Raw genomic sequence first — 13414 nt, 5'->3', positions numbered from 1 at the left:
GGTGGAATGATGGCCCAAAGTCCTACTGTATGTTGTGTAACTCTGAGTATGATAATGATGACCCAGGTTCCAACAGACACTGAGAAGGAGGCTGGAAGTCAAGTTTCCTGAAGGCCTAATGTAGCCTCTCGCTTCTCACTGCTACTTTGACAATGATTTGGCGACATCTAGAAGACTGAATGTGGGTGGTACCATCCGTCTTAGTTAGGGATTCTATTGCTACAACAAAACACCACATCCAAGAGGCAAGTTAGGGAGGAAAGGGTTTAGTCAGCTTACATTTCCACATTTCTGTTCATCACCAAAGGAGGTCAGGACAGGATCTCAAGCAGGGCAGGAACCCAGAGGCAGGAGCTGAGGCAGAGGCCATGGAGGGTGCTGCTCACTGACTTGCTCCTCATGGCTGCTCAACCTGCTCTCTTATAAAACCCAGGACCACCAGCCCAGGGATGTCACCATCCATAATGGGCTGGGCCCTCCCCCACTGGTCATTAATTAAGGAAACGCCCTACAGAGAGATAATATCAAGGCATTTTCTCAGTTGAGGCTTCTCCCAATCTGATAATTGTGTCTCAGTGTTTTTTTGTTTTTTGTTTTTTGTTTTTTTCGGAACTGGGGACCGAACCCAGGGCCTTGCGTTTGCTAGGCAAGCGCTCTACCACTGAGCTAAATCCCCAGCCCCAATGTCTCAGTGTTTTTCAACCTTCTTAACGCTTCCACCTTTTATGGATCCTCATGTTGTGGTGACCTCCCAGCCATAAAATCATTTCATTGCTACTTCAGAACTATAACCTGGCTACAGTTATAAATGTTAAAGTAAATATCTGATATGCAGGATGCCTGATGTTCGACCCCCAAAGGGTGTCTGAACCCACAAGTTGAGAGTCGCTGCTCTAGCTTGTGTGGAGTTGACATAAAACCATCCCAACTGAATAACCAGAGGGAAGGAAAGAGTATACACACAGAGACCCTGCATAGTGGTGCATGCTTTTAATCCCAGAACATGAGAGGCAGGCGAAGTTCTGTGAGTTCAAGCCAGCCTGGTCTACAAAGTGAGTTCTTAGGGCAGCCAGAGATAGACAATGAGACGCTACCTCTAAACACATTTTTAGAGTATTCTGGGCTGAGAGATGGCTCAGTGGTTAGGAGCACTGACTGCTCTTCCAGAGGTCCTGAGTTCCAATCCCAGCAACCACATGGTGGCTCACAACCATCTGTAGTGAGATCTGAGTCCTCTTCTGGTGTGTCTGAAGACAGCTACAGTGTACTGATATATAATAAATCTTCAGAAAAGATTGATTTAAAAAAAAAGAGTACCTGACACATCTGAATGAAACTATCAGGAGCTTCTGAGAGGACACAATAGGTAAAAGCATTTGTAACAAGTCCAGCAACCTGTGTTCAACCCCCAGAATCCCCATGGTGACAGAAGGGAATTGACTCCTAAAGGTAATCTTCTAACCTACACACACACATGCATGCACCCAGACACACACACACACACACACACACACACACACACACACACATACACACACACACTTTTTAAAAATGTGTATGAATATTTTGTTTGTGCACCATGTGTACTGTGCTTGTCTGGGGCCTCTGGAGGCCAGAGGAGAGCATCAGATCCCCTGAGACTGGAGTTACAGACAATTGTGGGCTACCATTGAGTGAGAGAATAGAACCCCAGTCCTCTGGAGTACCTCGGAGCTGTCTCTCCAGCCACATGCAGTTGTGTTGTTGTTGTTGTTGTTGTTGTTGTTGTTGTTGTTGTTATCTTGCTCTGTTTTTTAAGGAGAACACAAGCTGAGTGCTAGAATTCCCTTCTCTTTGCTTTTCGGTTCATAGAGATTTAAACAAGCAGCTTCCTACTCTAGCCCTGGAGCCACCTGCAGCCCAGACCTTCCCACTACAGCAAACTGTATCGCCTCGAACCATAAGCCAAAACACACCCCTCCTCTCTCAAGTTCTTTCTTATCAGCTATTTGACCCAGAAGGAGAAGTAGCCAATACGTTAGCCTGTTACTGCTCCCTTGTCACGAAACTCACACACCCATACCGGGATCTTTATTAGTTCTGAAGCCTTGCATCACTGCCTCCCAAAGAATACTGGTGGTCCATTTGGTTTGTCTGTTTTGTCGTCATTGTTTGACTCTGCACATTCCTTTCTGTCTCCTTTAGGTAGAGGGGGAAATCTATGTGATTTACCCAATGGCATAATTTCTCCAGCCTGGCTTTTCTTCACTGGGAGCCAACTGTGGACATGTCAATATAGTTGCCAATGAAGGGTCTCTATGGTGGAGGCAGAACAGTCTCTTCTTGGCATAGGAGGTTTCAGAAAAGTCGCAGCTCACACCAACAGTTCAGGGACATTTAGCATACTTGCTTATCCTCACCCTTTAAACTTGCAGGGCCCCAGAAGTCCTGGAGACATGAAAGAAATGAAGAAGGTCACTGTGGAGATTGGACGGGTATTTCATAAGCTGGGACTCTCCAAAGGAAACTGGGGAAGAGTGAGAGAGAAGGTGTTCTGGAAAGATAAACAACCAGATGAGGAAAATCATGTTTAATTCATCTAAAAGGCACCTGCATCTGTCTTCTCTTCTATCAGACCCCTCCACTGACACGTCTGCACAGTATGCAAAGGAGATGAGTTACATGGCCGAAGATACTGTAGCTGATGATATAGCTTTATTAGTGGGATGCTTGCCTAGCGTGCACGAAGGCATGGATTCGATCCCAACACCACATATAGCAGGTGCACACCTGTAATGCCAGAACTTGAAGAGTGGACACAACTTGTTTGATTGTTTTTCTTTTTCTTCTCTTTTTCTTTGTGCGTATGTGGTAATGCCAGTGAGTGGGCAGCCAGAAAAGGAAGTGGGACCTGCTGGAGCTAGTGCGGGTCGTTTGTGCACCACTTGACATGGGTACTGAGAACTGAACTGACCTCCTCTGAAAGAGCAGCAGGCACCCTTGGCCTCTGAGCCATCCCTCCAGCCCCTGCTTTGTGGCCGCCTTGTTTGTTTGGCTTTTTGTTTTCAATGCTATTGTTTGTCCTGGGGTTTCATGGATCTTACCAAGCTGGCCCCTAGCTGGCTGTGTAGCCATAGAATGTCTTTAGATGTCTGGTCCTGCTTTTCCTCTGCCTTCTCAGAACTGTGATGAGAAGCATGTGTCACCTGGGTTTCCTGAGACAAGGTGTCACTCCTTACCTAGGCTGTTCTGGAACTCATATTGATCCTCTGGACCACTACTTCCCAAATACTGGAATTGAAGACAGGTAACACCAAACACTTGGGTAGTTTACATAAATTTTTAGAGAGAAGGAGAGAGAGAGAGAGAGAGAGAGAGAGAGAGAGAGAGAGAGAGAATGTGTGCATGTTGTTTATACCCCGTCATAGTACCATGCCACACTGCACTTGTATAGGTTAGAGTCCTCTCCTGCAATGTGGATCCCAGGGATCAAACTCAGACCATCAAGCCCAATGGTGGATGAGAGCCCTGGACCATCTCCCTAAGCCTTATACCTTTTCTTTTCTTTTTTCCTTTCCTTTCCTTCCCCCTTTCTTTCTTTCTTTCCTCTTCCTCCCCCTTTTCCTCCTCCACCTCCCCCCCCCCTTTCTGCAGGGTTTCCTCTGTGTAGCCCTGGCTGTACTGAAACTCACTCTATAGAACAGGGTAGCCTTGAACGCAAGAGATTTAGCTGCCTTTGTCTAATGAACTCTAGAATTAAAGGCATGCACAACCATTCCTGGCCATCCCTAAATCTTTCTTTTGTCACAAAATGCATATAGAAGTGTTTGGAGTTGTTTCAACATTCTTTAGCCACAAAACACACAATGCAAAAGAACATTAAGGATAATAAACAAGGGGCTGGAGAGATGGCTCAGTGGTTAAGAGCACCGACTGCTCTTCCTGAGGTCCTGAGTTCAAATCCCAGCAACCACATGGTGGCTCACAACCATCTGTAATGAGATCTGATGCCCTCTTCTGGTGTGTCTGAAGGCAGCTACAGTGTACTCATACAATAAAATAAAATCTTAAAAAATAAATTAAAAAAAGGATAATAAACAAGATTACATTATGCACGTGAGACTTGTAGTGTTCAATGCTTTCACATACATTTGGAATATTTTACAATAAATTTTTTTTTGGTTCTTTTTTTCGGAGCTGGGGACCGAACCCAGGGCCTTGCGCTTCCTAGGTAAGTGCTCTACCACTGAGCTAAATCCCCAGCCCCTACAATAAAATTTTAATGATGATGTTGTCATACACCTAAACCTCTCTCCATTGTTCGTATCCTAATGAACGGCTCTTAGCTCTGCGCATGCTCAAGAATGGTTCTCACAGAAATGTCTTTAACTATAAGATTAAAGATAACTTCAAGTGGGCTGGAAATATGACTCAGTAGTTAGGAGCACTGAATGCTCTTCCGGAAGACCAGAGTTCAATCCCCAGCACCCACATGGCAGCTCACAACTGTCTGTAACTCCTGTTCTATGGGATCTGACTCCCTCACACATTCAGGAAAAACACCAATGTACATGAAATAAAAAATTAAATTTAAAAAGCAAAAAAGAATAACTTCAAGGAGAGACCAACAGAGAGTCAAAAGTACTCTTCTGCGTCACTTTTTTTTTCCTCTTTTTTGGAGCTGGGGACCAAACCCAGGGCCTTGAGCTTACTAGGTCTGCGTCACTTTTTAAAATTAAATTTGGTATAAGATCTTATTTCCAGTCCAGTTTACTCTCAAATTCAAAATTCTCCTACCTCTACCAGCCAGGGGCTGGGAGATTATGTATACATCACCACATCTGACCTCTAAATTTTTTGCCCAAGATTTACACTAACAGAGGACTAGCTTTAAAAATAGGAACCACTGTAAACATTTTAATATTTCATTACTTTTTTCTTGAGGCAGGGTCTGGTGTTGCTTATATTGGCCTTAGACTAGAAATATAATTCTGCAACCTATTGAATCCTGTGGTTGCATCTCACCATGTTATGCTTAATTTACTTTTTTACCTTATTTATGTGTTCCTGTGTGTGTGTGTGTGTGTGTGTGTGTGTGTGTGTACGCACAGGTATGCCATAGCATATGTGTGTGTGGAGGTCAGAGGACAACTTGTGGGAGTCATTTCTCTCCTTCTACCTTGTAACATCTGGAAATCAAATTCAGGTCATCAGGCTTAGTGGCAGGTATTTACCCTCTGACCTATTTTGATGGTGTTTGACTTATTTTTAAAAATAAAAATTAAAAAAAAAAAAAAAAAAAGGGCTGGAGAGATGGCTCAGCGGTTAAGAGCACCCGACTGCTCTTCCAGAGGTCATGAGTTCAATTCCCAGCAACCACATGGTGGCTCACAACCATCTGTAAAGAGATCCGATGCCCTCTTCTGGTGTATCTGAAGACAGCTACAGTGTACTTATAATAAATAAATAAATAAATAAATAAATAAATAAATAAATAAATAAATCTTTAAAAAAAAATAAAAAAAAATAAAAATTTCCGAATCTTATGAGGAGTACCTGGTGTGATGGTTACTTTACAATTCAGTGCTGTTGCTGTTGTCATTTATATATGACGTTCCCCTCCCTCAAAAGCCTCTAAATAGGAGGCCAGGACCCCAGTCTTTGCGAGTGGTAATAGGATTCCACCAGTTTGGAACTATCCTTAGATTCACCCACTAGCAGAGTCGTAATTTGATGCATCATTAGGAAGCAATGGAAAATAAGGACATGGAGCCCAGTGGGAGTAAGAATCTCAGTGGAATGTGCCCTTGGAGGCTCTTTCTTCTTCCAGTTTCCTCTGCTTCTAGCCACCAGGAAGTCAACAACTTTACTCTATAACTTGTGCCCTGGCACAATGCACTGCTTCACCAAGGGCCCCAAAACAATGGAACCAAGTGACCCGGGACTGAAAATTCTGATACCTGAGGCAAAAATCCATTCTTCCTCACTTAAATTCTCCTTCAGGGTATTTATCACAGAAGCAAAAAGTCTAACACAAATGCCTCTGGTGTCTGTTTCCCTCCATGATCTGAACCTCTGTTATTATAAATACTGGTTATTCCCTAGAAGGGAAAGGAAGGATGGAGTACGTGCTTCTGGAACCCAAGGCTGAGGTCATTGAACAAAACCAGAACCAGTTCAGGGATAAATCCTTTGCTTTATCCAAAGACTGCAGCAAGGATACATAGAGAGACTCTGTCTCAAAAAATTAATCAAACAAAAATCTGTCAAGATATATGGCTGGAGATGCCTGGGTCGTTAAGGATGGGTATTGTTTTTGCAGAGTTCTTGAACATGAATCTAAACCATTGTGCTTAGTAATAGTGATGCACCAAGCTGATGTCTTAGATGTGACCTACATAAGTTAACTGTTGCAGGATTCGCAACCAGAGAAACCGGATGCATAATGCAGGAACTCTGAATTTTCCAACTTGGCTACAAATAACAAAATGGCTGAGACTTTTTTTTAAAAAAGGCTTTTATATGGGGGGGTGGCCTCTAATAACATCTCCCTCATCCTCATTGTTGTGGAAAATCGGTGAAATAGTACAGGCCATGTGAGATTAAGCGATTAGCGTATAGACATCAGGTGTGATACCCGTCATTTTGGTGAAATGCGGAACAAAATGCCCTTCCCCTTCCGTGTTTCACTCAGGACCTGCACTAATACACTTCCGGCTTTGCACAAGGACCCGCTTCCGGGGCCGCGGCTAGCCCTAATTCCCACGCCCAGCTGGCCTTCCAGCTGGCCCCGCCCCGGAAGTACTGTCTTCCTTGGGCGCTACAGAACGGAAGCCGTGGATGGCGGGGAAAACAGTCCTCCACTGGCGGATGTGTTGGTGCTGTTGCTAGACGACGAACAGTGAGTTCGTCACTTCCTCAGCCCGTGGCCCGCCCAGGACCGAACCAGAGGCGACCGAAGCCGGCTTGAGTTGAAGAGTTTTCCCCCGCCTACAGGACCCGCCACCAGCCCGGCGGCGGGAGTCAGGGCCACGCCACCTGCAGGGAAGAACTCGAGCCGAGGCGGGAAGATGGCTGCAGACAAGCCTGCAGGTGAGGCGCCCGCGCCGCGACCCAGGGGCTGACACACTGCGCGCGGAGATGGCAGGGCCCGCGTGGGGGACTCCAGGGCCACTTGACTTCACTCGTATATTTCTGCCCCTCACTCTTCTCAGCTGTCCCTACTGTGAGTCCTGTGGGTTTTCTACTGTGACCCGTCTCGATGCCACTGCAGACCATCCTTGCCTTGCTCTCCAAGATAATTCTGCCCCAGAAAGCTCAAATTTGTCACGCCGCTTTCCAGAGGCATCAGGGGAAGGTCTTCCCGAGCTTACACGGTTGCCGTAAGGTCCCCAGGCTCAGCCACTGAAAGTTCCCTCTGGTCAGCGTGTCCTGTGGAATCCTTCTGAAAACCGTTTAAATAGACGTGACGTTTAAGTGTGTCTTCTGCCTGCTGTCACTTAACCTTGTTCGCCATTTGATTTTTCTCTAGCTACTCAAGATTAACTTCTTTTTTTAAAAAAAAATCTTGGGGTTGGGGATTTAGCTCAGTGGTAGAGCGCTTGCCTAGCAAGCGGAAGGCCCTGGGTTCGGTCCCCAGCTCCGAAAAAAAGAAAAAAGAAAAAAAAAAAGAAAAGAAAAGAAAAAGAAAAAAATCTTAATTATGTGTGTGAGTACAGGTGCCTTCAGAGACCCGAAGAGGACGTTGTGTCTACAGGAGCTGGAGTTACACAGTTGTGGGCCACCACCTGTGGGTGCTGGGGACCTACTTTTGTCCTCTGCAAGAGCAGCAAGTGCTGTTAATGGCTAAGCCATCTTCTTTCCAGCTCCAAGATTAAGTTCTTAATCTCTAGGGTTTTCTGTGGTGCCCCCTCGGGAATTTTTCCCCTTGGGGAATTATAAATTTCTAGCCCACTCATTACCTGGAAAGTCTGCTTTATTTCTTTGAAGAAATTAATACTCTGTGCTAGCTGCCCTGGGAGTTTCCAGGGGCTTCGATTGTCTTCACTGCCTGTCCCTCTCACTGGGAATGCCACTGTGTCTGGGCTCTGACGATCTAGACTCGGGGTAAGACTGAGCATGTTTACCCATCAGGCTATCTCCCGGTCTCTCACTGCTCTTCATCTTTTTTCTAAATAGTCATCGTGTGTGCTGCTTTCCTCTCTATAGACTTTCCAAGATTGTCTCACTGGTTAGCCGCTGAGCCCTTACTCTTTAATATGGTTTACGAGCTTTCAAAATTGGGTCCTCTGTAGGAGCAGTAATCCTCCACCCCTGAGACATCTCTCCAGCAGCTGCTTGTTAATTTTCTTATTGTACATTGTCTGTCTGCCTGTCTGTCTATCAGAACACAATCCTTAATACACGTCTGGAGGTCAGAGACTACCTGTGGGAGTCAGTACTCTCCTACCAATTCTCTCCTTCCAAGAACTGAACTTGGGCTTGGTGCCTGAGAAGCCTTTTTGAGCCTCAGTGTCCCTTTGTGTACAGTAAGCATGCTGACAGTGTCTTTCTCCTAGAGCTAGTGAAGGCTCAAGTGACATCAGCTGTGGCTTGGTTTTGGTTGGTTTGTTTTTATACTTTTTCTTTTTTTTTTTTTTTTGGTTCTTTTTTTCGGAGCTGGGGATCAAACCCAGGGCCTTGCGCTTCTTAGGCAAGCGCTCTACCACTGAGCTAAATCCCCAACCCCGTTTTTATACTTTTTGAGACAAGGTCTCTCTAATAGCTTTGGCTGGCCTTTAAGATTTTCTATTCAGGGGGCTGGGGATTTAGCTCAGTGGTGGAGCGCTTACCTAGGAAGCGCAAGGCCCTGGGTTCGGTCCCCAGCTCCGAAAAAAAGAACCAAAAAAAAAAAAAAAGATTTTCTATTCAGACCAGCCTAACTTCAAATTCTCAGGAACCCATCTGCCTTTGCCTCCCAAGGGCTGGAATTTTAAAGGCATGCACCACCATGCCCAGCCTTTTGTAATTTTTGCTGTTGGTGGTAGTGGTGAGTTTGGGTTTTTGTTGTTGTTTTGTTTGTTTGTTTGCTGTTTTTCAAGACAAGGTTTCTCTTGAAGCCCTGGCTGTTAAAGAAACTCCCTCTGTAGACCAGGTAGCCTCAAACACAAGAAATCCACCTGCTGGGCTGGAGAGATGGCTCAGCAGTTAAGAGCACCCGACTGCTCTTCCAGAGGTCCTGAGTTCAATTCCCAGCAACCACATGGTGGCTCACAACCATCTGTAAGGAGATCCGATGCCCTCTTCTGGTGTATCTGAAGACAGCTACAGTGTACTTATATATAATAAATAAAATAAATCTTTAAAAAAAAAAAAAAAGAAAGAAAGAAAGAAATCCACCTGCTTCTGAGTTCACCTCAGAGGGCTGGGATCAAAGGAATGTGCTGAGGCAGCTGGAAACACCACCACCACCACCACCTGGCCTTTAAATGTCTGCTAAGGGCCTGTGAGATGGTTCAGTGGGTAAAGGTGTTTTCTTTCAAGCCTGACACCCAGAGTCCCATCCCCAGGACCCATGTAGTAGAGGAAAATACTGCCTTTTCCAAGCTGTGTCTGACATACACACTCAAGTAAATAGTAAGCGCCAGCCTGTGTCTCTTTACGGTGATGTTAAAGAGACAGAAGAGACATGTTAAGTTTATTTGGAAAGTGCCAGGGTCTGGGGAGTGAAGGAGAGATAGCAATAAGGGGAGACACGGTATGTTCTGTCCCTGCTATTGATCCACCACCAGCTCTGAGAAGCTGTGGCAGTCACTTCCTGTGCAAGGTTTTTTCATGGAGCCTCAGCCAGGGCCACACAGCCTCTAGAAGCAGTTTTTGAAAGTAACACATAGGGAGGAGAAAGGAGGCGTGTGTGTGTGTGTGTGTGTGTGTGTGTGTGTGTATGTGTGTATGTGTGTATGTGTGTGTATATGTATGTATATCTTCCTCCTGCTTTCACCTTGCAGTTGGTTAAGGACATCTAATATGGAGGAACAGATTTCCTTGTGTGGCTTCATGGCAGTTGATGAGCCAGTAGCCAGCCTTAGACTCCTATCTTCCTGCCTCAGCCTCTTGAGGTGCTGGGATTACAAATGTATGTTATCATGCCCAATTTCCTTCATTGGTGGATACTAAATGCCCACAATCAAATGCCAGCATTCCAGCCTCTGGTGAGACCCCATAGCTGTGATACCTGACTGGCGGCAGGAGTGCTTGTGTGTGAGAGAGAGATCTGGTGATCAAATAGAAGTTAGCAGGCTGTGGTGACCCACGCCTGCAATCCCAGCACTTGGGAATTTGAGGCAGAAGAATGGGCCACAAGGTCGGCCTGGGAAATGTAGTGATTTCTAGGTCTTTCTGGGAGACAGACTGAGGCCTTGCCTCAACCAAACACAAAGAAGCCAAAGAGAGAGCAGAGTGGAGGTCAAGCTTGCCGTGTGCTCATGAGTAGTCAAAGACGGCCTTAAACTCGGTGTCCAGCCTCTGTGTGCCACTGCACTCAGCTTCCCTGAGAATAGATAATGCTTTTCTCCAGGCTCTGGAACTCATGTTCTCCCGTTTTTCTCTAACTCGTCTTGTCTGGAAGTAAAGGATCATGGTTTGTGGGATTGGAACAGTAGATATAACCCCTTTGTGTTCTCCCTCTCTCCTTTGAAGGGAGGATTTGCTAGTTTGTGTCTGTCTGTCTTACCCCTTCAGCAGTGTTTTCAGTCTTTCCATGCCTGTCCCTGGGACTGCGTTTGCACAGTACAGTTTGTAGTCATCCTCCAATCAGCTTTGAAGTGTCAACATTCTGTGTTGGAATATGTCTGTGCTTTCAGTTAACTGACTTTCAGTTTGGAAGAGGTGTTACGTTTCTTTTCTATGTAGTTGAAACCTATAGGTAGGGGCGAGTGTGTGTGTGTGTGTGTGTGTGTGTGTGTGTGTGTGTGTGTGTGTGTGTGTTGTGTTGTTGTTGTCCTTAGAAATGAAGTCTTTCAGTTTAAAGAGCGTCAAGGTTTGTGCATCCAAGAGCCCCGTTCGCCTTCATCAGCCGTGCTCACTAGGCCATGGCAGAAGGAAAGCGAAGCTTCTGGAGGATCGGTCGCACCCGCTCTCCATTGGCAATGGAGACTACTTTTGGACAAGCAAAGACACACTGTGGGATTACATGCAGACACTGTCTGGTAAGGAGTCTATAGCTACAAATAGCACTCGCCTTTGAACCATTTGAAAACCCAGTTACAACTCTGCAGTGCACAATAAGGTTTTTTTTAAAAAGTAATCTCATTGAAGTAATTTTATCCTAAAGTAAAAGATGTAGTAAATTGTGGTTTGACTGATGTGTATGTAAATGAGTGTTTATGCTACTCATTTCTCAAATACACATAGAAATGAGTTTCAGAGCTGGTCACCTTACCTTGAAGTTGACCAGTTTCCTGGAGGATTTTGAGGCTTTTTCTGTTTTCTAGGGATGATGACAGCTGTGTGATTTTTAGTGGAAAATAGATACTTAAAATCTTCTAGTGTTCTAGATGGGCACCGTGGCTCATCCTGTAAGCCCAGCACTTGGGAGGCTGGGAGGCTGGGACTCTGGCGTGTGCGTGTGCGTGTGCGTGTGCGTGTGTGTGTGTGTTTGAGATAGGCTCTCATTGTATAACTCAGGACGGTCTCAGACTCAGTCCTCCTTTCTCTACCTCCCCAGTGCCAGAGTTCAAGAGTTCTTCACTAAAGTCACTGCTGTTTAGGCCCGGGTGGCTCACTAAAGAATGTCATCTAGACCTAGTACTGTGCTGTACATCTGCAGTTTCAGAACTTGAGAGACAGAGGTAGGAGAGTCAGCAGTCAGAGCTGGCTATGGCTGTATGGAGAGGATTCAGGGGCATCCTGGGCTATATGAGATCCTGCCTCAAAAAGTAGAAAGGCACACCAAAGTAATAATAATTTATGTACTTAAGTTTTTTAAGTTTTTATTTTACTTCATGTGTGAGAGTGTTTTGTATGCCTGGTGCCGTCAGAGTTCAGAAGAGGTTGTTGTGTGCCCTGGAACTGGAGTTAAAAGGATAGTGTGATTCAGTCACTCAGCCATCTCCCTAGTAGTGGAGAGAATTTAAAGAGAAGTGTGAAGTGGAGCAAAAGCCTCCATCCCAGAGGTGATTATTTAAAGTTGGGAGTAGATCCTTGATTCCATGCATATTCAGATGTATGTGTTTATGTATGTATGTATGTATGTATGTATGTATGTATGTATGTATGTGTCTTGTCTGTCTCTGTACATATTTTTGCAGTTCTACCCCTAGTTATTCCCCCACCACCACTCCATGTGGTTCCGGGACTCAAACCCAAGGCTCAAACTGCCAGGCAAGCACCTCTAGCACTCAGCCAACATCCCTACTACCTTACCGTGGGTTGGTTTGGTATTAAGTATGGAACGTTTTACAAGTCACTCTGTAGCTGGGATTTAAATCTGTTGTCAAATTAAACACTTCATTTTTAAACAAGGTCTCACTGTCTTCCTTGGGCTGGTCTTGAACTCCTGAATTTCCAACAGTCTTGCTGTGTCAGCTTTCTGAACTAACAGTGTTTTGAGTTAAGAGTCTCCTGTCTTAGTTTGGTCTTGAGTTTGCTAACTGAAGATGACTTTGAACTACTGAGTCTTCATACTTCTGGAATGGTAGGCACCCCTGTGCTTGGTTTATGCTGCAGACTGAAGTGAGGGTCTCATAGGTGTTAGGCAAGCATTTTGCCAATTGAGTTATGTCCTGTTCGCTTATTCATTTTTGGTGTTGCTGGGAATTGAACCCAAGACTTTGTATGTGGTAGGTAAGAGCTTTTCCACTGGGTTACTACAGTCCCAACTCACTAAATATCTTAACTCACATTTATTTCATGGATTAGGAGGTTGGTCTTCATTCGCCTTGAAATAGCTTCACAGGAAGCATGCCTGGTTTTGTGTGTGTGTGTGTGTGTGTGTGTGTGTGTGTGTGTGTAACCTCATCCTAACCTCAGGACCCTGAAGAATGGGGCCACATTGAATACATCCCCTTTCTGCTTTTTACTGTTAGTTTGGCTATTTTAATTACTTAGGAGGGATAGGTGGCCAAATTTTGTTGGGGCACAGGCTATGCCCTCAAGTCTGGTAAACAGAGCAAGTGCTCAAGGTCCTAGGTCCCCAGAAAACACACACACACACACACACACACACACACACACACACACACAAAGTGTGCAGGGGCACATGCCTATAGTCCCAGCACTTGAGAGGTAGAGGGAAGGAAGGAAGATCAGTGAAATACTGAGTTTGAGGCTATCCTAGACTATATGAAACACTTGTCTCTAAACCTGCTTCCTACTTCCACCCCCACCCCACCCCCGGAAAAACCAAAACAGATGGAGAAGAACAAACTCATTGTACAGCTTCATTTCTTGTGTGCGG

At 45.2% G+C, this 13414-nt stretch overlaps 1 protein-coding gene and 1 long non-coding RNA gene across 18 annotated transcripts in view; one reads left to right on the top strand and one right to left on the bottom strand.

Annotated features, from left to right (window-relative positions):
* Window positions 1–2029: 2029 nt before the first annotated feature.
* On the bottom strand, window positions 2030–10789 carry LOC134480242 (uncharacterized). Its single transcript, XR_010054499.1, has 2 exons — window positions 10691–10789; window positions 2030–2427 (listed from the first exon to the last, which is right to left on the bottom strand). It is a non-coding gene; the product is annotated as an uncharacterized LOC134480242 (long non-coding RNA).
* Window positions 6703–13414, top strand: part of Cnot10 (CCR4-NOT transcription complex, subunit 10) — a 49715-nt gene continuing 43003 nt past the window's right edge. For 4 of the 17 annotated variants that reach the window (XM_039081628.2, XM_063265638.1, XM_063265637.1 and 1 more), the window contains exon 1: window positions 6798–7071. Coding sequence is in view for 16 of the 17 variants with exons in the window: in XM_063265638.1 (XP_063121708.1) it covers window positions 7050–7071 (22 nt within the window). In the remaining variant the exon portion in view is untranslated. Of the gene's footprint in view, window positions 7072–8862; window positions 11166–13414 lie in introns of those variants that run through there. The other 13 variants (XM_039081624.2, XM_039081630.2, XM_063265635.1 and 10 more) reach the window with 11 other exon arrangements.

This window comes from Rattus norvegicus, chromosome 8 (genome assembly GCF_036323735.1).
Source record: "Rattus norvegicus strain BN/NHsdMcwi chromosome 8, GRCr8, whole genome shotgun sequence".
NCBI lineage: Eukaryota > Metazoa > Chordata > Mammalia > Rodentia > Muridae > Rattus > Rattus norvegicus.
This window is presented reverse-complemented; position numbering and strand designations above follow the sequence as displayed.